We start from the raw sequence: 27,316 nt of genomic DNA on the forward strand, positions 1-27,316 counted from the left end.
AATAGGATCTCACTAACTTCCTCCAGTACTTGCTATTTGTCATTCACATAACCGAAATTCATATTCGGATAAATGAATTAAAGAAATAATAATTCAAGCCCGATGAATTAATTTATTTTCATAAATAAAACAGATAACAAAACTGATCGATTCCTTCACTATTTATAGCATAATATACAAACTATTCATAAAATTGAAGTGGCACTCAATAATAGAATAATTCAGATAAATCGAATTCTATTACATTCTTACAACACAGAACGAATTAACCCTGTTACGACTGTATTTTCAATCTTTTTGTTCTTAACCCCTTATCCTATGATTTCTTTCACAACTGTGCTAGATATAACTACTTTATCTTTAATGATTGCGTTGAAAAAGAAAAGAATTTGTTTAGAAAACAAAAGGGAATACTGCTTATTCTATATCTACTTCAAACCTTGAGGATTGATAACAGAGAAGCAAAAATTTCATTTGCATGAAAAATCAATACATTTAGATTTGTCGAGTTCAGTTGAAAACTTTCACCGCGAGTCTGACTCGATATTATAGGAGAAGGGGTTAATTAATTATACGCGGTGGACTACTGTGCGTGCGTCTTGATCAACATCCACAGCGACCGTGGTATACCGTTGCCTTTCATCGTTAATAAAGAAACAGAAAGGAGAAAAAAAAGAAACATAGGCCGGACATCTTGGTGCAGGAAAATGTATTTGAGGATAATTTTATTAGGAGAGCCCAAGAACGTTGGCCGTGTTTCCCGGCTAAGTATTGAATATTCACAATTTCGGGCTGGGTATTTTCAGTGCAAACTTTACCTTGCCGCAATTCATGAACTCGACGGCTGTCTCCCGGAAGAAGAAGAAGACGTAATCCTCGTAGGCGAACGAGCTGACGAAATTCGGACCTGTAATCAGAAGATTCAATTCCGTTATCTAAGGGAAACAGTGTCTCCAGTGCGAGACTTGTTCAAATAAGGGTATGCATGAAACCGCGAGCGTGCTAATGGAATTGGAATTTACGTAGGTCCGAGTGTTTTTGTTTAACCCTTTCGCTCCGACATGCATGCAGTAAAATGTGATCTCTCGGAACGCGTCGCTCGCAAAATTAATTCAAAGATATGAAACGCGTTGCTGATATATGCTGCTGTATACATAAAATAATAATACATAAACTGTCGCGTCTAATGTCACCGAACGTGCCAGAGTACTAAAATACACTCTTTTTTACGCGAACGACAATTATTTGAGCGCGTACTCACGTAAATATGTACGTTCTTCAAAGCGAAAGGGTTACTGGTTTAACGACCAGATGTTATTAATCTTTGGCAATTTGTGGGAAATGGAAAATTGAGAAACAGGCTTTAGTTAACAGGATTTCAAGTTAATAACTGTAAAGAAGGGAAACTTCATTAAATAACGAAAATAGGAATATTGTGTTTAAACGGAATTTTGACTGCCATGTCACCCGAATTCGGGTGATACTCCCTTTTTTACATTAACTTAGAATTTAATCTCCTTGGTGACGTATCGAACGAACTGAATTTCGTTAGATGTACAAAGCGTAGAAAGAACAGTAGAGCAATCATGGAGAATTTTGACTTTTTAGTTTCTGTTTTATTAAGAAAATTGTTTTAATTATATGGGAGTTTTGATGAGTGTTCACTTCGTAGTCAACGTGTTAAGAATTTTTGTTCATTTTACTATTAACGCGTACAATATAAAGTCCACAAATAAATCACCATCGCACTGGATTTACTAGCAATATTTCGTCAAGACGAGTCCAACAAATTCCCTTCGATACTCGAAACTACACGGTAACAACCTGCAGAGTAAAAATGAAAATGATCAACATCAGCGCGTAACATTTTCCAGTTATTTATAGGTCCGCTTTATTTTCATTAAAGCATAATCATGACGCATAACCGTTCGAATCCCGAGCGAAGCATTTCACGGCGCGCGAGTTATCCGTTCATTTCGCGTTCATCGATGGAACTTCCAATAACGTGGCAATTTAAAGAGCGTCGCGCGATAAATATTGCGACCGATCAAAAAAACATACGACAGATAAGCTCGGAACGGATTACGTAATTTGTATAAAACTTGCATCGCGAATTCGCGATATACAATTTATCGGCTATAAATAAGAAGAGTCGGAACGGCCGGGGAAAAATGGAGTGAGGGGGGGGAGGAGGAGGAGAAAAACGGTGCGCGCTCGAGAGATACGTAAACGGTGCGCGGTGTAATTTATGTAAAGCTTCTTACATCGCTTAAACATCATCTATTATATAGGGGTCGAGCATAACAAACACAATGCCGCGCGATAACTTTTCACATGCAACGATGTCGTAAAATTTTATATGGATACGACGCGATGGGGAGATACGGGTATTCGAAAATAGGATGTGAAAATACTCGAACGTTCTATTGCGCGGCGTTTGTTCAACCGTTTCTATTAAAGTGTCGATTAAAATATGATGTATTTCAATTACGCGGGGCTGAAGTTTACATCACCGTCCTCGATTAACTGGCTCGCGATCACTCTGGATCCAGATCATCCAGGGTCTCGGTTAGCCACCGTCGATCCCGGATCGTACCTCGGATTTTACGACTCTTATTAGTTCGTAAGTAAAGACACGTCCACTTAAATCAGTTGCGCAAAGACGAGTTGATAAAAATGTGAACGTTTTCCTTTTTTCGTTTTCTAACGAAGGAAAATGCTAACCTTCGTATTCCGTTCGTATAATAACTGTGTATTTATACTCTTTCCGTGAAACTCTATCGAAATTGGAAGCGAGGCGAATGCACTGTGATAATTTATAACTTTCTCGGAATACGTAAGAAATAATTGCGTACGATTTATTTACAAATTCCTGGGAGAATGTTTTATTTGCGAATCTCTGTAAATACTTTATGCACTGGAAATGAAACGTCCATGCTTTCTTTTTTCATTCTTTTTGTGGGCTTAGAGAGAGGCTTAACTGGAGTTCTTGGGTACTCATCGTGAAACTTTCGTCGTTTTGGTACTATTGAAATTCCAATGTTCTGCTTAAAAATCTGTGTTTCTTCGTACGATACGTCTATGAATGATATAACCCTTTTTTACCAGTAGTTTTTGACATTTGTTCACTTTGAAGTTTGATTATGTTTTATTATTGCTGGAATTAGAGTTCGTTGATAAATTGTTCGACAGAAGACAATGGTTTGTGAAGCTTTGAAGTTAATAATAATTAAGAATAATTATTACAATGTAATCTGATTGTACATTAAGACTGCCAATTAAAATATAATTTTTGACTGAACTGCAAGATACTTCCGGTATTCCCTAATTGGAACTCACTCTAATCACTTCAATTTGAATTAGACACAGATTAGCAACAATTTACGATTAGAAAGCTTAATTTCCAACCGAATGTTACTTTTAATCATTTAATTACTTTTAATCGCCCCGAGTAACTCTTAGTCAATAATGTTTACAGGTTACCCAACTCTGCCATACATAGTTACAAATACCAATAAATTCTAACTCCTTGCTTATTAAAAGCGTATATATACGCTCCCGTAAGTCTATTAAAACATACGAAAGGCACACTTACAGGGTCGTTAAATTTTGCACAATACAATACACTTACTCTTTCATTAAATTGTCTCAGCAGTGCCTAGCAGACATACTTTCTTGTTCTTAATGCGATTCAATCTCACTTTCACTGGTGTTATAACCGAGCCGCACGAAGTTCATGACTCCGAGCTAGAGCACGTTGCATCCGAAGAGTTAATAGGTGATTATAGTCACCTTTAGGGTACAGCGAATGTTCGACGTCGGACGAATATAGTTACAGTTAGTAATATCAGCTTTAATAAGCGCCAGTCATATAACTAATTGCACAGATATATCCGGCGACCCGTTGCGGGCCGTACGAATATTCTAATATAATCAACGTGATTTCCCTCACCGTTTAGTTGGTTTAAATCCGAGCGCTCGGTGCGGATCCTTTCTCTGTGAATGAGCGGCTCACCGCCGGAGAAATCGGCCACTGTTGCAGCGTACAGCTGTCCCTCTGAAACATAAATAAATATTTTCCGATATAATTTTTAGCCGAGAGAATTTTAAACAAAACTTAACAAGCGTAAGTGTTACTCGTGTCTTTTGAAATCAAATTAAATATTATTCTTCTGTCACCAATAAATATTATTTTTCTGTCGCCAATAATTATACTTTAGAGAAAACGTAGGCATGGAGTGTGCATAGAATGTTTCTGGATTTTCGGTAAATTATACATGGCAAAGTAGTTGTGTCGATCATAGTAGAGACGTTCGGCAAGGGGTTAACACGTTAACTGCCACGAGAATTTCGAGCGTGTGTAAATGGTATTAGACTCAATTATTAATAATTTGGTGCTATAATTCTGAAGTTATACTATTATTTAGTTATACATGTGATGTATTTTCATTCAGCATCAATTTCTTTATTATAATTGCTCTCAAGGAACTTGGAAGTTCTGGTCTCCGATGACCACCATGGCGGTCAACATATTAATTAAATTGTTAATTATTGACCAATGAATATTCAGTCATTTTTACCTGTCAAATGTATTTTTATTTTATTTTTATATCATGAAATTTTATTCTTTTTATGGAAAAATATTCCATGTAAATGAGGATTTACATGAAAATTTACAATTTATTTATTATTATTATAGGTTTACTCGGTGGTAGAAGCTACGGAAGCGCTTTGAAATGAGTCGTTCTCTGAATTATAGCATCTAAGTTAGTTTAACATCTAAGAAGTCAGACGTGCGCGTGATTCTACAGACTGCACAATGTATTAATTACGAAAGTTGAGACTCGACTAATTATAACTGTGCTGTACATATTACGTCAGGGAACATGATTGAAGCAGTGGTTAAGCATCCGACTGCGGAAATGCTGTGGACCTTTTAGTTCTGAGGTTGAGTTTCACACAAAAAAAGTAATATCATATATTACATTAATCATATGTAGTATGTAACATAACAAGAATTACTATTGAAATAGTAATTTCAAATTAATTTTAAATCAAATATTAAAGCTTTATTCATTTAATTAAATTTATTTAAATTTTGTAAGAATTAATATTTTGAAAGTGACTGTGTAAAAAACACGTTAACTAACACAAAGAAACTGTGGCTTTGTTCCACGATTGTTCAGGTAAAGATAGCGGTTATCACTTCGCATAATTGTCACTATTACAAAATGCAATATTTATAAAATCAGCTAAGAAAAATACCGATATTATTCAAACAGTAATTATAATTATCCTAACCAAATATTTCAATTTTTACAAGACATAAGTACCTAATAAAACATAAAATAAATCTTCACCTTTCACACTTACAGAGAAAAATTCCATAAAACATATCCCCAAACACGAACGAAACCTCAAATTCCAATTCAAGGTATCATACCCAATTATAAATAACCTACAAACGAATCATTCAGCTGAACAACGATAGAGTGCAGGAAGTATGTCAGGGCAAAGACACCTTCGAGTTGATTTCCATGTCCCTTCCCGTCGCTCGGAATTCGTTCGCGGACTTAGGTGTGCGTCGGTGAAGGTTCCGCGGAAGACTTATGCCTGCGGGTAATCACCGTGCATTGTCGTTCCTCATCGTAAGCAGGCTTCTCCTCTCGTTGTCTCTCTCTCCTCTTACCCGCAGCTCCTCGCATCGTACCCGGCGTTCAGCCGCGGCAATTAAAGAGCACTAAATTTCGCCCGGGGCCACGGGCGCTACCTAACCTACACGCGTGCACAGGTATGCGCGCGTAGAATCCTTCCATCCCTGTTCATTTCGACTGTACTCACGGGGCACCGGTTATAGACGCGATTCCCGCTTGTCATTAACCGCCCCCGCCGCGGGACTACCGGATGCGTGTTACGCTATGCAAATTATCCCGCAACGTTTCGACACGGTTACGACTGTTGACAGGTTTTTCCTGGCGGCTCGGCGCTGGGCGGATCGTTAAACGGTACCTATCCCGCCGGCTCTCTCAGACACGCCGCGCGAAGTTTCGCCATTTTCCGGATGACGGCGGGCGAACAGCATCCGGCGCCGGGCACACACGAAAATGCGAAATTTATTAGATACCTCATTAAACCTTTACCTGCCATTGTGTCCGTTTGTAGAACCAGAGCTCGCGCGCTTTTGTTCGCTGATTATAATGTCAGCTTTCGGCGATGGAGCACTTTTTCAGTTTAATCGCGGGCCACGGAGAATCCTTTTATGAAGATTCGCGTGTTTTTGTGAACTTTTGAAGTTTCTGATTTTTAGATGATTTGAAGAGCTTGCTCTTCGGAGTTAACACTAAACGTACCGCCAGCGGCCATATGATCGGTTTTTAAATTTGATTAAAAATTCTGTGTCTTCTTTTGTCTATTTAACTTTATATCGGTTCTTATATTGTCAAATCAATCAGTTTTTTAATTTTTATTTTTCCTTTTGTCTCTGTTTTCACTAAGAAAAATTGATCATTTAATTTGTTTACCTTTATTTTATAAGTAATTGTTTGATCGATTACAGTAAGAACAGGTGTATAAAATGCCGGTACGTTTAGTGTTAAAACAAATCATAGGTAATGATATAATGTAGGCAGTTCTTTAATTGAATATTTAAATTGATTAAATAATAGAGTTACATTTAGATCGTAAGAATATTTTTGTGATTGTTGTAGGACTATTTTCTTTTTTAAGTTTTAAATATAGAACTGTAATAATGTTATTTTGATTCTCTTTTATTTGAATAAAATTTGTACGGCTTATATACTACAAAATTATTTATACAAATTTATCCATATATTTTATTTCATATTAAAGGAGATCATAATTATCCGTGGTAAGGAAAGAGTTCTTTAAGAAGATTTCTTTAAAAACTTCAGGTATCAATTTCAAAATTAGTTTCTACGATATCGTATGAAATGAATTACACTTGATAAATGTTTATAAGGTTCATAAATGCGAAGAAAATAACAGCTACAGCAGTATATATTGTTCCCTTGTGTTTCTGCTTTATTAACAACCGTATTTCACCTTTGTAAAATTTCGGTGGGCGTTGGTTAAACGCCGAACGCGTAAATTAGCCGGCGTCAATTATTTTGCGTAAAGGTTCGCTAGTGTGGCCCAGATATATTAATTCTGGACCAGTGTCGATGTAATCATAATAAGAGGAAAGAGAAGCAGAACAGCGAGCCTTTGTGTCGCGAAACTAGACTGACCTTTCAAGCGAAAGGTTTCGTCCCTCTAAAACTGAGCGACCGATTGACTTTGTTATCGCTAACGAGGTAGGGGAAAGTCGGTTAATAGCAAAATGCGATTAATTTCACGGTCGTAATATCGTCATACAGCATTCGAGTGAATGGAATGTAAAATATGTAAATAGAATGTAAAAGTAATTAAATGCGCATGCGCACGTACGTTCTTAATTCAATTTATCCTTGATAATATTCTCTAACTCAAATAAAACGGAACGTCACGTGTAAATGGCTAAAATGTTTAATCAAAAATCTGCATCGTGGCAGCATAAAATTCTCTGGATATTATAAATTCAGGAAAGTTTAAGTATGCTGTCTTCAAAGGCAACTTGAATTGTTGCTAATCTTTTTTTCATATAATTTTGCGATATGTGAACGTTCGATAAATATTTGTGTCGCATTCATTGAAGAAGTAATTTGAAACTGGAATGCGACAAGATTTATTATACAGATTTCCATGCAAGATTTTTAAGAATGTAAATTGGTTCTTCAGTTAGCGTTAATTAAAGACTTTTGTGACAGAACTTTGTTTCACAAACATATATTTTATGCAGAACTAATTTTCTCTAATGCCATTCATAAATTTGAAGTTCCAGGATTTAATACAGGTTGCTATACGTTTCAGCTTTCTGCTCCGCAGCGCACACCTTCATACTTCATACCATCTTCCTTCCTCGAAGTGCGATTTCTTATTCACACGGAAACATTTCTCAGCGGCCGTCCAAGTATATTCGTGAAAATATTTGCCTCGGCTTCTCCGGAATATTAATAAAAAATAACACGAATTCAATTGAAGTAAAAGAATTAAGACAAGCAATTTTTATTTATGCTCTATATCCGAAATAAACATCCAATAAGCAAAAGATTCTCCAAAGTGTTAAAAGTGCTGTAAACGCAAATATTACACTTATATATAATGTCATCGTAGTACGTTTCAATGTATGTTGCCCAAAAGGTGAAAAGGTATGAAAATCGAGTGTCAAAACACTAAGAATCGAATATTTCTATAACTATTTGCAACTACATACATAAGTAATGTCGTTTCTTATCTTCATAACATATTTCCGAAATCGACCGAAATCAAAATGAATCGACATTAAAAGATCAATCGGAAAATGGGAAAAGTTCATACGCACTAACAATCCCTCAATCAATTCCTCGGCGATTAAAAAGTAAAACAGTATTAAATTCCATGCTAGACGTTAACATAAAAAGCACTACATTACCTCTGGGGTGGCGTAATAGAAAGGAAAGAACACGTCCCAGCGTATGTTTCCCAGAGAAAGAAAAAAAAAAAAGAGAACGAAATCCGGGTTTCAAAATGTCGGCTGCCGGAAATAAAGGAATGGCGATGGTTCGACAAGGGCGAGCTAGGGTATCCAAAAGCGAGGAGTAAGTACGAAGAAGCCGTTCACCAACAAGTTTTCCGTCCCCGGTGTGCTCACGTAGGTGACCAATTTTCCTGGCGTTTCATAGGGAGCCGCGTCTGCGGAGTCCCGCACGGAAGCAGTGGTTTTCGTGCGCGTGCACACGTACTCCGACGGCGCGGCGCGGCACGGCGTGCTGTCTCTGTGTACGGGGGAGTGGCGTTCGCAGAGAGAGACTACATTTTCCCTGATACCCACCGCGAGCGAAGATCCTCGAAGGCCGTGCTCTCTTACTCGCGGGGGGCTTCCATATTTCACGTTCAAAAAGCACGATGGGATTTGAGGCTGGCCAACGTATGCGCGCGATAAGTGTATATAGTAGCCCGGCGGTCATATATAACCGGGCAAAGTAGACGTTAGACTTAGGGGATGAACGTGCTCGTTGCGGGCTACAAATCTACGGTGAGCCCTGCAACGCCGAAGCCCGCGAATACTGTACACTGTCGTTCCGGTAATACCCAACGACTGGAGGAGAGAAGCTTCCCTGCCGGCTACGTGCCGCGTACTTCGCGCCGCCATTATTAGCACGTCCCTCGTCAGCTGTTGCAGCGAAATCAGGGGATGATTCTTTTCCGTTGCCGACGCCGCCGAGAATTATGCACGGAATTTTTGTTCTACCGGTGACTTCGGTGATGTTCCGTTTGCGTATGGTGTTACTTGAGACTTGCTTGGGGTGTTTATGGATTTTACTGGATTTTTGTGGGTTGCTTTCGGTGAAGAGTTAATATTAGGTTTACGGACATTTATTGTACAGTTTATTCTATTGTGTTTACGACTGATATTCGTTCATTTAGATACGGGAAATTAGGGGGACGAAACTAGATTGGATACGTGTTCGTGAAATTGCGCGAATAAAAATCGACGTAAACATTTAACAAGTGATGTTTAGAAAATTCAATGTGCGTCGAACTGCGTTCCGTGAACGTAATGTTAATTAACTTTTCTTCTTTGACATATTGATTGCAGTGTGAATGTTTAGTGTTTTATATGTATTGGTTACTTTTTCGCGGTGAAGATATATGAAGTTATTAATTGTTTGATGTTACAATTCTTGCGTTGGACCTAATTACTTATGTTGTGAAACATTTTTCTTCGAGGTCGATTGTCTTGGTTGTTGGCAACCGTCGTGGCAGTTGGAATATGTTAATATATTAATAATGACAATTTATATTCTTATTTTTGGTTTTTTCGTTTATTATTTGTTAGCATATTCCGTGACAGTTGTTAAATTAAGGGATGATTCTTTTCCCTTATCAGAAAAAATTTGAAAAATAATAAAAATTTCATTGGAACACTTTCATATGATAAATATTAAAATTACAAAATTGGAAAATAATTATTAATTTAATTCTCTAGCATTTTTGGCTGACTCTTCCGTAGCTTCTAGATTTAGATAGCTGATGTGTGATTACTTTTGAAGGCAGAAGAAGTGTAGAGGAATATTAACTTCGTAAGAACAAATCTGTGAGTTACTGTGTATAACAGAGAAACAGAATACTGCACATGAGCTGCACACTGAGATAACGTTACTATTCCGTACCACAATGAAGAGCAAGAAAACTCCTGCAACAAGCTTATCTTAAGTGAAGAGGCAAGCTCAACGAATCCTGTAATGAAAGTAGATCCTATTACATGATAGCAGTATTCCAGAGATTACATTATACGTAGTTAGGGACATAGAGTAGAAAATACAATCAAGCTTAAGTAAATATTGACAAAAACACAGTATCTTTAACGTTGCCTTTAATATTAATACAAAATGATATCTTGGTATATTGCTAATATGTAAATAATCATTTTTCCTGACAGTTGTATATTTCATCATCATTAAAAATATAACTTATAAATATTTCGATCCTACAGCTCACAAATTTAACATCTATAAAATAATCATTTTCAATCTCTCAGGGGTTGGGTTAACCTCTAAATTTTTTAATTAAACCGAAGGTACACTCCCCGGGCTTTCATAATAAATAAATGTATAGTTCAAGAAGATCTGCATGAATTTTGAACAAATGGAAGAAGTCTCTTTCAACTTCAATATTATTTAGAGCTAAATACTGAATCCATTGAAAGCAGTTCAAGTAACATTTTAAACATTAACACAATCTCTATTGACTCAACATTTGATTGCGCATACTGTGATATTTATAATAATCACACGGAAAAAGTAACTATATTATAAATTGCACATTTTTATATTCCATTTAATTCAACGATCTTAAAATGATACAAACTTATAACAGAATATTTTTCTTCTTATATCTACTTAGGCACCAACTGTTCCGGCATACATTTCACATCCCTTCCCTTTTAGACAAGCAAAACTATAATTTACTCAAATATTATTTCGTAAAAAATAATACAAATTAAGATAGAGCTTCTCACAAATGAACTAAAACGAGAATTACAGTAACCGTAAAATATACCAAGCTAGAGGACTTGCAAAGGCTGAAACACGCTTCAAACGTATGAAACAGCAATGTCGCTGTCTGTTGCTAGATTCGACAGTGCCTGGCTTTTGTTTCCGAGTTGATGTTAATACAGGTAATCATGGGAGAAATTTCGTAGGTTGAGGGCCAATGAAACGTAGCGAATCGACAGCCCGCTAACAAACGCGGCCAGCATCTGGTTACGTGCCGCGTGTATACGTAATTTGCGTTACTATTATTAGACCGGTACGTGGACATTGCACTTGGACTCGTTACCGGGCTCCGCGTTGATTCAGCTTTGTTAACGTCTAACGACTGAGGTCCGTTTTATTCCACCGTATAAATTTTACACCCGGGTATTAACCCCGCGTTGCCATAATAACGCGTCGTATGACTTACGGTGATAAATGTCCGCTCCATTTTATTGTTTTCCGTCTTACGCAAACGGGGCTCTAGCCAAATTGAGGCGGTAGACGAGACCCATTCCCTTCGGTTTATGAGGAATGTATTTTTATTCGTTCCTGTTTATGACAGGAAACCGGCGTTGAACGGAAGCATCGAGTAGAGACGATCGGATCCGATCCGATGATCGACGCGCGTTGAAACCACCGGATTCATGAATGTTGCAGTTTCAACTGCAACTACGAGGTGCACGGATACTATTAACCTGTTAACTGTGGAATTTAATTTCAGAAATCTCTGATAATGCTTGCAATGATATCAAATAATGAAGTATATACTCGTCTAACGTAAGGCCAAATGTACCTAGAATGTATTCTAACGAAAAACTAAAGAGAAACGAAATAATTTATCGTTGAAAGAATTAGTATCATTTTGATCCTCAGATGACGCGTATACTCGTCGAATGCAGTTAAATGGTTAATTCTTGGTGAAAACACCGTTGCATTTATTGTTCTAGCTTAGGGTAATTTATGTTGATCGTGTTAAATTGAATTTTTGGAGTATTCGAACAACAATGGATACCAAAATAACCAGTAACTCCTTAGTCTATGATTTTTTCTGTAACTTAATTCGTCAGAATATTGTCGTTAATAATTTGCTAGCAAAAGAAGAGAAAAATGGAAAAGTAATATTTTCTGATTAAAACAATACTACGAATGAATATGTTTGGGGTCTTCGTAAAATTTAATTCCATTTAACACCCTTGTGCCTTTACATTGAAATAATTACGAATAATATTTACATTATTATACATTATTATACGAATAATATTACAATAGTAAAAAATACGAATGATATAATTGGAGATGCAAAAAGTTAAATTCTAACTGTAAGTATACGATCCACGCTCAGATTGGTAATTATTGGGTTATACGTGTTTTGGAATTCCACCTGCTTTCATTCTAATTTATCTAAATGAATTCCTTTAGCGTGTAGCAAAATTTTCTACAGAATCATGCTTTGAAACCGTTCATTAGTGTCAACGAAAACCAAATGGTCGCGTAAGAAAATCTTCGATAAGTATAATTTCGCAGGATTTTTCCATAGACATTAATGCAAAAACTTTGTACATGCACTAACCTGATATGTAAGATAAGGTTTCCTATGCATCCGCTACTAGTATGCACATCCAATGACGGTATTATGCATATTATACATGTCGCGACTATTCATGGTCTCGGAAGACATGCTAGTATAGTTGCTGGTTAGGGAGAATTACAATTATGCTGAAAATCAGGCAGATCCGCCGCCATGTTTGCGTGTGTATTGAGCTGTCATCATTGTTTCGAACATAATTCTACCCATCTTCAAAAATCGTTGCGTGACACAATGAATGGACAAAGCACGATATACACGAGAGTAATTGACAAAATAAAAAAGAAACAATTTGAAACCGATACAGACCAATTAAAAAATATAAATATATTAACACCATTTTTTAAGATTCGCTCAAACATGAATGTTTGTATATTTACATAGGGCAAAAAAAATGTAAGGGAAATAAATTTTCCTAATTTTTTCTTCATTCGACTAGGTCTATTCAGAAAGTTCTGAGACATAATTTACAAAGCACGTTAAAAGTAACGTATCAATTTGAAATTTGTAGGGGCGGGATCTTAATTCTTTGATATGGATCAGTGGTGTAGCTTTCTTATTAGCACATTGCATGCTGAGTGAATATTATAAATAGCCCGTTATGGGTAATGACACAATTTTTTTTTAACTAATCAGTTTGTATGTACGATTTGCAATAGTGTAATAAATTCTTTTTACACGTATAATTTGTCTTCCATTTGTAATATATTATGTGTTCGTATGTAAATGAATAACATGGTAGCAAAGGAAACTAAAAAACATAAAATACTGCACGGAACTTTGAAATTGCAGCGAAGAATACCATCTCTATTAGTATAAATTCAGTTTAAATTTAATTTTTACTTAATCTAAATTTCTTCTTATAATCTTCTGTAAATAACAGTATAATTGCAAATGAACGTACGCGAAAGAAATGTTTCCTCTTAAGTCGCTAATATTTAAAATTCACGAATTTTCTACAGAGAATGTAAAGTATAAGAATCAGTGAATCCACTTCAAGTTTCTTCGGCCGCGAAAAACCTGATTCCGTTGAGAGAGGAGGGAAGATGATGAAGTTTCAAAATTTTCTAAATGGAGTTAAAATCCGCCGAAATTTAATACGAAGTGCGCCGAGAGTGTGGGATAAGAAGGTTTAGCTCGAAACGATACTGTTACAGGTCTGGTAACTTTAGTTTAACAAGACTTGCAAGCCTAATTGAATAGAAATTTTAGCTCTTATTAAGGATAAGCATGAAGTTTTTACTACGAAAGGAAAGGAGAGGGACCGGTGAACAAGGTTAGCACGAATGTGTGAGGAGGCAGAAACAGTTGACAAGACTTTTAAACTTTAATATCTTTCAGTGTTACATCTTCCTTCACTATCAATGTAAGTAATTCAATCCACAATTAATTTTCAAATCTGAGACTTCAAATACCCAAAGTTTCGATCCACCAATTACTACTTGATTGTATTTTGTCAGATTTAACATTTTTCTCGGGAAATCAGAGGTATATACTTTGTAAAAATAGTTTAAAGATGCCAGTAACCTATTTCACCAAGCGGATATATACACAAGCTGAAAGTTACAGAGAAAATAAACACACGCAGAAATGATTTACGTTTCAAAAATAGAAAATATTATTTCGTTGGTGCATCACTCAAGAATACTGAATGGTCCTACGACTAGGACAGCGGTTTCTGGAATGTGATGCAAGTCCACTGGAAGATAGCTGTATGGTTTATTAAAGTATTTGCGTTCCATGGGATCCGAGTTGGTACTCGTACATTACGCTTATGTTGTTGTTCGTCTTACTTCCTGAGAAATATCATGATCCCGTGACTTGTTATCGAAATACTTGGAGAACAGCCTGCTCTAGAATTTCTTAATATAATTCTCCTAACGCGACATCGCGCTGACATTTCATAAATTCCGAATAATGGAGGTAATATTCATATTTAAAGGTAACATAATTTTTTAATGAACGCTGGATCGTTCAAAGATAGAATTAAAATATTGGTAATTATATTAAAACAAAGAAACATAATGAACTTTATATAGGTAATTCTTTAAATGTGGTACATTGTAATTCAACATAGAATATTATTTAATTCAATGTATTAAATTATTATTATTCATTCTGGTGAATTGTAGTCACGTAAATATATTTACCGCATTGCAACATTTTTAATTGCAATTATGATCATTCTAAAGAATCTACAACTGTTAGAATTATTAAATTGCCATATTCTTAAAAACAGAAATATGTAAGGCACTAATTTTGATTACTTTCTGGTAGGAAATATAATAATATAAAATCTAACGGGAATGTACGAGTTAATGAAGTTTAAGCACGAATTTTAAACGACCTATAAAATTTCCGTGGCCCATGAAATTTTGTCGGAAAAAGGTCGACCTGTTGCGTGACGTCAGTCGTTTTACACGTTTTCTGTAACGTTACTTTAAGGAAATTTAGAAATTCGATCATTCTTAAGAAAATCAGATTAATTTTCTGTGGCTAAGCACATTGGTACCAATTTATATTACAATCAAGTGTCCCGAAAAATGATTTCCGAAGAAGCAAACTTCAATGAGTTTCACTATATGTCAGAACATTTATAACTCAACACTAAACATAATTCAATAATTCAACACACGTGGCCGAATAAAATAGTAAATAGTAAATCGTCATTTGAATTGTTTGTACAAGGGATGGAAGAAGACTAAATTCATACGTAGCTTCGTCAGGGGTCAAAGTGCAATCCCACGCAGTAAATTATCTAAATTCATATATTGTAATTTTGATACGAACAAAACAATCATTATCAATATAACCACAAATTTATGCTAATAAAGTACAAAATTCATTTGTTACAAAGTGAAGATAATATTAAAAAATGTTACATTGTAAATATATACATATATATAAAATAGTATTAACAGTTTCTAATATTATCATTATATACATACTAATACTATTATTATTAATTATAGATTAATAAATATAACAATAATACACGACCACACATTAACATTGAAAGTCCCATAAAAATGGCAAAACAAGTATAAAAGCTTCTACGCGAATAACACGTGCAATAACAGTTCTCTACCGAATAATGAGAAATAATTCATAATTGTCCATCAAAGCTGTCTTCCTTTCAACGCGGGATCGCTTCACCGTCGGAGAGCTTATTAAATAACAACTCCCCGGTCTCGTAATGGTGAGCATAGGAAAATGCGCCCGGTTATCGCCCGAATTTCGCCGGAGTAAGAATTCCACCGAACGAAACAACAATTTCGCAGGGCCACGTAAAGGTGAATATTTTCCGCGCTCGTAATCCGATCCGTTATAAAATTAGCAGTTCTGGAGGAGACGCGGCGCAGTAAAAAGTAAGTTGTCGCGGTTACCAGCGGCGATAAATCCCTGTCTATGAAATATAGATAACCAATCTCGGCCGAGGGAGGCGTGCTTGTTAGATTTTATACTTGCGGCTGGGGGGTTACGTCGTTACGACGGTACGTGTTACGTTGATCGTGTCGGCTATGATAATGCGTTTTTACGCCGCGGCACAACCCGCCAGAGATCCCCCGATGTCAACGAGTCGGGCAAATTATTAGCCAGCAATAAATTTCACGATACGCTCGCGAGTTTTTCGAACGATGTAACGATGGAATGAATTATGATGGGACGAGGAAAAATCTGGTTTATGGTCTGAATCGATTTTTACAGTAGCTTTATCGAAGTTAACAGACGCCGTTTGAAATGTTAACTGGATACTGTTCTCTAAGTTTAGATCCAGGGAAAGGTAGAGAGAAGCCTGTAGTACTATCGACGTATAATGATTTTATGATTATTATAGGGAAAGTGGAAGAGTTTGAGGAAAAATGATTAAATTTGGAAAATGGTTTTAAGTTGAAATTTTCAAAGGTGTCTTTTGATACCTTTAAAGATACTGTTAACGAGGTCAGCATAATGCAATAATGTGATAGATAGGATATTCTTAGTTTATCTACGGATTATGAAATTATTACAACTTATAAATTGTTTTTTAATACGTCCGTTTGTAATACGACGACCGTTTGTTTTAGTATCAGTATCCGTAGTTACAATATTTTATTAAACATAGCACAAATCGTCTTTATAAAATGCAGTTAAAATTCAAGAAAAATATCGCGAGAACCTGCCGCACCTTACGTCACGCGTTACAATTTGAAATACAAACACACGTGACGTTGGTTGAGAACGTGTTAACTTAAATTCGATATTATAATCTTTGTGAACTAAATTTTTATTTAGATGTCTGATGATTATATTAGACATGTAAGTATAAGTTGCATGATTTTTATTTTTAAGGTCTGCATTTATATCAATTGAATAAATGTTCGTAGAACTTCGTTGAATTTATATTGTATCGAGTACTGCAAGGCAGAAGTTAAAGAAAAGCATCGAACAAAGGAAATTATAGAGCATTATTTATGACGAGGATAATATTTCTCGTTTTCCCATTTAATTTAAGACGAATAATTTATGAGCCCGGTAATTACCAGGTATTAAAGGATAATGTCGCCTGTGTGGCACAATGAAAGGTTAATTTAACTTCTTAAATATATAGGTCGCCTCCGCAGACGAAGACCATGGAAACCAAGTTCGCGAAAGTTGCGCGGAAGTTCCTTTATTCCTCGGCCAGGCCAGGTTATTCCGCGTGGCCGTACAGGCGAATTATTTTTTAGTATAATTTGCTACATAAGTAAGCTATTCCCGTCGGTGTTCGTTAACGTAGCACGCGTGAGATACAACCTCTCGGTGAATAATAGCAGCTGATGAAGATGTTTACAACTTTGACGGATAATTATGCGTTTCACCCTTTTACGGGCCATCAAAAGGTGATTAGAATATTTACTTAACTTACATAGAGGAATTTCCTTCAAGACAATTTTATTTATTTTTTATGTAGGTACTATTCTTTAAACTGTTACCGAATATTAAAAATTTCATTATCAGTGAAACAGTAGGGTCTGAAAGATAATAGTCTGATAAGCCGATAAATACTAAAATAAAAGAAATAAGTGATACAAAATTAAAAAGTTAAATTTTTGTTTTGAGAATTTTTATTCTATTATTATGTAATATTTTTTAGAATATCAAATATATAAGCTTCGTTACCAGTGAAATAATAGCATCTGGAGGTACGATGTATTCTGTTGAAATAAAGGATACTAGAGCATCAGAAATATGTGATAAAAATTTATATAAAATCTATATAGAAACTATGGCATCTTATAAGTTAACATTTCTTCTATGGGAGAATTAATGACGTATACTGTCACGAATAATATCGACAAGAGCACGTTATAATGAAGGTCCACCGCTGGTGGATAATTCTCGAGCATTTTTCCTTTTTACAAAACTAAAGTTTGTAAAGATAGGATGTTGTATAGAAGAAACATATTCACCGTTCATTTACCTTTTTTAGGAAGTGTTTTCCTGTGCTTTAAAGTTAGTTCTCGTTACCTATAAATTGCGTAGTTGCTTTGGGATTACTTGGACAGGGAACTGCCTGAGAGAAAAGAAGTTCTGTCCGAAATCTGAAAATGGTATTTGGGATGAAACATTTCACATTTCTCGAATAATAATAAAAATACAAATTTTTGGGATGCCTAAAGTTAGTGGAAAAATACAAGTTTACAATAAAGTTTATTAATTTATATTAAATATTGGTATTAAATTTAACAGAAAATTCGGTAAATAATAGTCACGATGAATTAATTTTAATAGCCAGAAACCGACGAAGAAAGTCCAGTCCTCGTAATTGTGTCCTCCAAGTGAACATAAAATAAACTTATTCAGTTGCAGAAAGTTTCAACGTGAAAGAGCTGAATTCCACTTTCCGACAGTAAAGTTCTGAATAAACGAACCTTATGCCATAATTTCGCGCACCTTATTAAAGACATAACCCTATAAAACGAAATACGGAGTGATTAACGGGGCGGACGCAACTTTTTAATCGAAGAACAGTCGAAGAGACGAACTGGCTGGCAATTAATGTGTAATATAATACATAAATTGAGAAATAAACTATATTATATAACAATTTAACTTTATACGATATGTACAATTCTGGAGTTTATATTCTTTACGTATATATGTGATTAATGAAAGCGAAACAAAAATAAATTGAAACATGCAATCATATAATAATAATACTTTATATAATAATACTTCATGAAGAAAGATCAAATTCATTATATCAGGAATATCTTAATTTATAAGTATAAAATATATTAAAGTATGAATTATGTAAAAAAATATTATTTTCCATGCAACGATACGTACAATTTTACAATATATATTAAAATATACTATATAAGTAAATAATTAAATATTTACACTGTTTCGTATTTCTAGTCCATGACTTATTCGACTTTCTAAATGAAGATTAAATAAGATCAACATTTTCTAAAGCTTCAAAATGATCAAAACTGTCACCAAAGAAAAAGAGAAAAACGGAACTAGTATGTTAACCTTTAAACTGTTCTCCAATTCGTAAATTGTCTAACGATTTCCTGATTTGAATGTGAGTTGCACTGTAAATCCGAAAATACTATTTCACGTTATGGACACGCAATATAAAACGATTCAACTCATAAAATAAAGCGTTCGTAGAAATGACATATTTAACGTCCGTATCGGTGTTTGAAAGAACGATGAATCTTCCCGTTGGCTGAACGATTTTCAGTCATTTATTAGATTTAAATGGGAAATGTCATCGAGATAGAAGTTTCCCAATTTTATAAACAAAAAGTGAATCAAGAGGCTTGAACTGCTTCGAATCGATTGGAAGTTGCCCCGTCTAGAAAGTTTTATGGACTTCGAAATAAATGATACTCGGCGGAACTAAATGTCTGACATGTGCTAAATAAACGAGCGTATTCTGTTCCCGTTTTCGTCTCGCTTACATTACCGTCTAATTGACGCGTGCGCTGCTGACTATCACTTAAACATCCCGCGCTTTTCAATCTCTTTAATCAAGAGACCAGACAACTTTGTAACCTTATTTAATGTTTTGTATAAATTTCGTTTTTATTGTTGTTTCTGGACAATTTCCAAAATATTATTTATTCCGAACAATAATTCTATACTGGTTTCGGATCTTTCTTTTATACATATATAATATGATATGAATATAATTGTATTATCAATTTTCTACAATTAATAGTAACTGTAATCATTTTGAAATGGTATTGCTATGACTATAATAGCTCTGAAATAATATTGAAATTACTATAATAGTTTTGAAATGATATTGAAATGATTATAATAATTTCGAAATGGTATTCAAATAATAACTATAATAATTCTGAAATAATATTGAAATGATAACGATAATAATAATTTTCAACTGATATCACGAACAATTCGAGCAGAAACCATCGTGATCTAATTGTTCCAGGACAATCACACTTTTCTGGGAACCTAGCGTGTAGCTACGTTAACCACTTCGCAACCTCGATGCTCGATATGGCGTACAGTACCGAACTGTCTTTCGTATATACAATGTTGTTCGAGCAATTATTCGAATTATCGCGGCGGGCACTTCGTAATAACAATTACGGGGGACGTCTGGTGTTTTCGGCGAACGGTGAACGTCGGTGTTAATCCTCAAGGAAAAATTAAACGGTCCCGTTCACCGCAGCCACGATTAGATCCGAGATTCGAATGGCGTGTCTTCGGTGCTGCGCGAGAGAGGAGGAAGCCGAGGAACCGTTCTGGTAAATAAGCTTCTGCGGTTTGCTGGATTTCATGGCGAATTCGTGTCTACGAAATACAGACGGTCGTTCCACGAGACTAGGTCTGTTGCCTGTTGCGAGAAACTCGAATCGAATGAGGTTACATCGATTCGGTTAATCGTCACTGAAAACGCTGCATCGGATGTTGCAGAATAGACTCTCTGAAATTCAGCTGCTTACATTCACATCGAAAGGAAAATTTCAAGTTGATAAGCTAACGACACATAATATCGAACACCTGATTTGGAAAGCTTACCAAAACGAGAAATATGTATTTTTTTCAATGAAACCTGCGTCGACACACGAAAAAATGAACACTAGAACTACCGAATATTTAATACGATCAATAGGTAATCTCTATAAAGATTATAACAATAGATTATTTTCAGTTTCTTTGGATATTCGTTATAGTATTCCAGTGAAACTATTTATTTTTAACCATTTTCTTACACTTCATTACTTGAAAATATAGTTCTAAAAAAGAAATTCGAAAAATTGATAATGTTAGGATAGATGCACTATTTGTGGTACATTTTAAGGATTTTTCTTGTGAGCTCTTATGAATTTTTTGTAAATTAATTAATAACACAGAGATATTATAAGTTTAAATGGATTATAAATTATCATTAATCCTTCTGGCTACATAATGCAGTTTTCAAGCTACATTTTTTAGGCTCTCCGCATTGTCCCTTTTTCGACAATTCATGTTAAGGTATTAGGATATTATTAAAGTTTCCTGTCGGATCGAGGGATTCAATGAACGTGAAATGTGTTTTCGATCGAAAAAATGTAGATTCGCCTGGCGGACACACGATATGCGTAATCTAATAGTCGCAGGATGACTTGACTATTGGTTAGAATGGTGGAACAATTGTTACCACGTGACTCGTAAAATCTCTCTGCGTTTTATTCGACTCGTTACCCACGTAGAATGTGGCCAACTGGAAAATGGAAAAGATTGTTTAAGCCCATTTCTTGTTCAATCATCGACATTTTATAGACCATGAACCGACGCGTCCTATTTCGATTTCAATTTTATGAATTTTGGGAAAAGTTCAGTGCTCGAAGTTACATACACATATATTGATTCCTAAGTAATATAAAGAATTGAAATAGAAATGATAAAATTTGTCTAACAAATACGATACATTGTAAAACAACTTCAGTACACTATTCTTAAACAGTTTCCGTAATTATAAAGTAGTTATTAACACTAAACGTACAGTCAAATGATCAGTTTCAAAATTCGAACGATTAATCAGTTTTTCAATTTTTGTTTGTCCTTCTGTTTCTGTTTCTAATAAGAAATATTTATGGTTTAACTTGTTTACCGTTGTTTCATAACTAGTCATTTCACTAGTTACAGTAATACTTTATAATTAGTTATTTCACTAGTTACAATTGCCTAATACTCGAAGTTTTTAGAGAACAAGTACGTTTCAATATTTTCAACGCACAATACCATTTTCCTTGCTTCAGTTTCGCGGATATTGAATTCACTGTTAAATAGTGTTACATCCGCGACCGGTGTTTTCGGAAATTAACGAGAAAATAATACCCTTGACCGTCGACAGGGCTTCGGGGTCGCAAACAAAGGCGTCGCAGCAACCACATCGTTTACAGCGCAGCATCAATATTTCAAACGTTCGCTTAGTCGTACGATTATCAATAATTCATCAAAATACATGTAGCTCGCGGCGGGAAGCGCTCGCCGAGTTGATCAAACTTTCATCTCGCCGTGTAAAATCAGACACCGTCGAAGTCGAGTGAACTTCGCGTTACGCGAGCCTATCTGGCAATTTTCGGAATTGACCGCGCCCCTATTAAGCGTGCTGATATAACGATACTGTTATCAGAAACAAACTGCACCGGCTGATTAAGATTAAATAAAGTATCGCTGAGGACGGATGCACCAAGATTCTGATCGTTCAATTATGCATAAATATTAATTCTCCATCACAGCATTTCATATCGCATATTTCTTTATTCAATGGAAGCGCTCATTACTTATTTCGTAACTGAATTGCAACTTTTAACTCGTTCCGGGAGTCTGTTCAATCTAGATAATGGAAATTAATTTTTCATCCGCCGGGATGTATTTGAGCTGTGGAATGTTTGATTCCCGGGTCAGATTGTAATATTAATAATCAATTCGTTCTACGCGAACGGAAAAACCTGTTTTTTCGACCCCACTCTCGTTTTTGTTTACAACCTGTCAAAGAACGATCACGGAATGATATGTGAAATTGTTTAGTTTCGAGAACGTGCAGTTCATCGTGCCACTGTGTAAAAAAGTTGGGAGCAATGTTTTATGTACAATCGACCCTCGATTTACGCGAAAATTCGTTCCATGTGGGTTCGTTTTATACGAACGAATGTTCAGTATTGAAGAGAAAAGCTGGTATAAGTTTTAGTAATACGTACTTATTTCACATAGCTTAACAAAAGAAATAATAATAATAACATTTTAGAAAACAAAAGTATATTTTATTCGCTGTTACTAAATTGAGATTGCGCGTAAAAACTACCGCGTAAATAGTGTTCCAATTTACCGTGGAAAAAAGAGGCTCGCGTGATAAAAGTCCGCGTAAATCGAGGATTAGGTTTATAATTCCTTTATTGCGGATTCGTAAAGCAGTTTCTTTGCAATCGTCGTGAGTTTAGCTTGACAGTGAATAAGGCTGTTGGATTGTTATGAGAATATAAAGGCTAATATACGAAATAACTTATATTAGTGACTACGCAGAGAAATAATAGATAACCATAAAAGCTAAACCTTCACTTTTATTCTTGTTTAAAAACAAATTTGTTTAGTGAAGCAGTAATATTAGACTTTGTGAAAGGGAATAAGGAAATTGGAAATTTTATGCGTTCGTAGGATTCCTAGAAACGGCATGAAACAAGAGGACACAGGCAATTCTATTAAAATTCAGAATGATTTTTGCATTACTATTAAAATCGTTACTATTATACATTAATGAAAAAGGAGGATATTTATTCAACTCTAGTTTATATGTACATTCCAATGTATCACAGAACCTTATAACATTACCAGGACATTATAACTAAATTGCGGATCTCCACGCAAATTTCAATTCTTAAGAATACAATTAACATTATTTCTACCAAAACTGCCAAAAGGCACCTTTTGAAATTTCTACTTAAAATTATTTTCCAAATTTAGTTGCACATTCTGAATCGATTTTTCGACTTTTCCAATAACAATGATCAAATTAACTACAGGAAATGTCGAAAATTCAATTCAGCAAAAGTGACTAAGCCGAGAAAATAATTTTAACCTAAAATATCAAAAAATGTCTGGCGACACCTTCGACAGTAATAGTGTTAAGCAAACGGAACTTCAATAAAACAAACGGGTTCCCTGAAAATCCATTATAAAAATCTCTACACTCCTAACATTTTACAGATCTCTTCGTATCGTGCGCATTCGATGAAATTCCGCACTCCCGAATTTCCCACGGACGCACAGAAATCCTCAGTCTAATTACAATATACCACGAATATTATAATTCCCCATTAACCAGATCGATTTCCGCTATCGAATCTAGTTACTAGCTCGTCCGCGCGGCAGTTTAACAATTAGCCGAAAATATGCTCGAGCATCCCGAACGGGCGTGCAATAATTCCCATCGAGACGTTCCAGCAGAAATATGATTTATGGCCGCGGCAAAATGGGTGACAAATATTTCGCTGCGTGTATTACAATGCGGTAGAAACCACTTTATCGAACCGTACAAAATCCGGCAGTCGAGTTTCTGGCAACGTATCGATACATCCCCGTAACTGGCCGCCACTGTTTACCCAGTAGATGCATCGATCTTGATCCACGCTCGAAATTTTCGGGTCCCGAATGAAAACGATACGCATTCGTACGTCTCGTCAATCATTCGATAATGGCCGCGCGAAGGGAATTATCCCAATGGTGTCGTTGCACTCTTTAATTCTGGCCGGCGTTTGTCCGGTTCGTTATCGTCCGGCGATCGGTTTCACACTTACGACGACATTACACGCGCTCGAACAGCGCCGTGCGTCACTGGCGTCCGACATATTAATATTTATCGGAAGATCGGCTGGAATTTTATTTCGCCGACGGATATATACGCGCATTACCGCCCGTATTTTTCATCATACCGTGTGAACGTTAATCAAATATTTACCGGTCATCGATATTGAATCGGTGCGCGCACTATCACCGCCGACGCGTCAATTGAATTGAGTATAATTCTTTTCTTACTGATAACGCGCGAAAACAGACGGCGATTTCTTTCCCGACACTCCGTTTTATTTGATTTCGATTTATCTTGATTTTCATTTTGATTCATCAATGTCAAAGAAATATAAATCCCCAGGTTTCTTCGTAGCGCTGATTGTAATTAGTAGATCTTTTTTGGATTTTAGAAATTCAATGTTTAATGTCTGAAGAGAAGAATAATTGAGAGGATAAAGTAGAAAATTAATTGTTTATCGTATTATTCTTTGAATTATGTATTTTTGATAGTTTTATCTTAGTATAATGTTATTTTGTTGTATCATAGATAGTATTATTATATACAACGGAATTACCTTACGTTTTTATTGTATGTAATATTATCTTCGCAGTTGCCAGAAACTAATAAAACCTAGCAACACTTTCCGTAAGACTCGCTAACGATCGAAAAAGTAGTTTCAGTAGTTATCAGAAAAATACTATTGACCAAAATGTACCAATATATCGCTTAATAAAATCTCTTACAAAATAGAAAGAAAACTGTCTCTCATTTCACGTTAAAAATTCTAACAACACTTTTCAACAAATTCAATGCCTCAATTGAATTGTGAGCTTGAGCTTTTTATCAAGCATTTCGAAATTCCAACAACAACATAACTCGGCGATCGGTCGTAGTTGAGTAGCTACTTGTAGTACACCTATTCTCGATCGGAACGATAAGTCGAAAACAAGACGGTATTCCATTACTCGTATCGCCAGGTTCGTTATTTGTTTTAGAGTTCATTGCTTCCTTTGTTCCCTTTCCCCGTTGTGTTCGCGGGTACGCGTCGATTAAAACGTATCAAGGCCACCAGGTGAATATTTATGATTCCGTTAACGCGATCACGCAGAACTTGATTTACGCGGTTCCATTGTTCGCGTCATCATTCATCAAGCAACGCGACAACGAGGAGAACCTGCTTCAGATATCTTCCAGGGACACGTCTTTCTGTCGCTGATACAACTTCATCGCGCCGGCACTGCGTGCCAGGTGCCTGTATCGATGCCGCGAAATCGATATTTCTCGGACAAATGGATCGGTCGTGTACATTCGCGGGAGCTGACGTGACACGAGAATAAAAACAGACAAAAAAGGAGGAGGAAAGAGGGAAAACATGAAAAGGGGCATGTACGAAGCCGGAAAAACACCGTGCGACGCGACGTTTGATTCACGGAAACAAATATTTTGTTCAAGGAAGCTGTCGATCAATATGTAGAATTCTGCTCTAATAAATTTGTCGATTTCGATTTGCCTGTATTCCTTACGAAATTTATATGCTAGTGAAGAGGAGCGAAATACATTTACGTCGTTGAAGTTTGATCTGCTATTGTACACATTGCTTCTTTGTGCGGGATATCGGATTTTACTTAAAAACTCCACTGGTGTTATTTGAAAATATTCGCCGATTCAGGTGAATAATTAATATTAATATTGGGTTTGAAAAGTAGATCCTATAGTAACATGATTTAAAAATATTTTTAGACCAACATTGTTCTTCGAAACTGTATTGTGTCATCAAATTCCACTTGTTTCAGGATAATAGGAATTAATGTAATATATCATTTTTATCCTCTTTGGTGAGCACAGATCAACTATAATAACTGTAGAAATCATTACGATAAAACTTTTTTGAAGTACTTTAACCGCTTGTCCTATGATTTATTTCTTAACTATGATCGACACAGTTACTTTATCATTAATAGTTTATTAGGAAAAGAAATAATTCTGACGCTTGCTCTATTTCTACGTTTACTACAAAAGTTAACGATTGATAATAGAAAAGTAGTTAGCAGTTAAATATATCAACAGTTAATTATAGAAAATTCAAATTTTTAGTTTCTTATTATTTAATTGAAGTTCTAAAATATTAATATTAAGACTGTTAGTTTCAATGAAAGTACCTTGCAAACATAGCGTCTTGTTAAAGTTATTCGAATGCTTAACAACATGCTTCCGTATTCCCGCTGCTCAATATCCCTGAATGCCAACAGAATGCTAACGCAACGTTTGCTAATACTGGTTCCATGCCAAATCTATCACGTTTTAGGTCCGACGTCACGGGGCTTTCATAAAAATGAAATAGTATGTAGTCCAAGCCTGTCGCAGCTGACGCTCGTACAGGCGAATCGGCGAGCCAAGCGCCAAAAGTCGCGCGGTAGCGAGCGGTTCACGCCCCAGAAGGGTCGAACTCTCGTGATGGACTAATCCGTGAGTGAGCCACTGTCACGAATGCTGCCACTAGACTACACTCCTGCTACAAGTTTCACTTACACAATATCAGTGTCCTCATTCTCCCATGGCTTTGGCTCTTCGCGTGACTCGTCGCCTGGCTCGGAAGTCTTGTAAAGAGCTGACGCTCGTGAACACTGTATTTACACGGAATTGGTAAGACTGTGAAGTCAGGTATCTAGCAACGAAAAGGAGCAAGTGTAGACGCTGAGTAGCCACCGGGATATAAGGCCGTAGGATTGATGCACTGGGTTAGCACTTCCAGCGATCTAACTCAGGGGAAGGACTATTGGTGATTTAGACATTGTCTGAACTATAAAGTCTAAATAGCAAGCGAGGACGAGACGAAACCTA

The 27,316-nt window shown here is 35.9% G+C and overlaps 1 protein-coding gene across 6 annotated transcripts in view; it reads right to left on the reverse strand.

The window, feature by feature from the left end:
• LOC116433372 (semaphorin-1A) overlaps nt 1-27,316 on the reverse strand; it is a 635,674-nt gene that overhangs the window by 74,814 nt on the left and 533,544 nt on the right. For all 6 annotated transcript variants that reach the window (XM_076368704.1, XM_076368702.1, XM_076368703.1 and 3 more), the window contains 2 exons: nt 3,953-4,057; nt 819-907 (listed from right to left, as the gene is read on the reverse strand). In XM_076368704.1, the coding sequence (XP_076224819.1) occupies nt 819-907; nt 3,953-4,057 (194 nt within the window). The remainder of the gene's footprint in view (nt 1-818; nt 908-3,952; nt 4,058-27,316) is intronic.

The sequence above is a fragment of the Nomia melanderi genome, chromosome 6, assembly GCF_051020985.1.
Source record: "Nomia melanderi isolate GNS246 chromosome 6, iyNomMela1, whole genome shotgun sequence".
NCBI classification, from domain to species: domain Eukaryota; kingdom Metazoa; phylum Arthropoda; class Insecta; order Hymenoptera; family Halictidae; genus Nomia; species Nomia melanderi.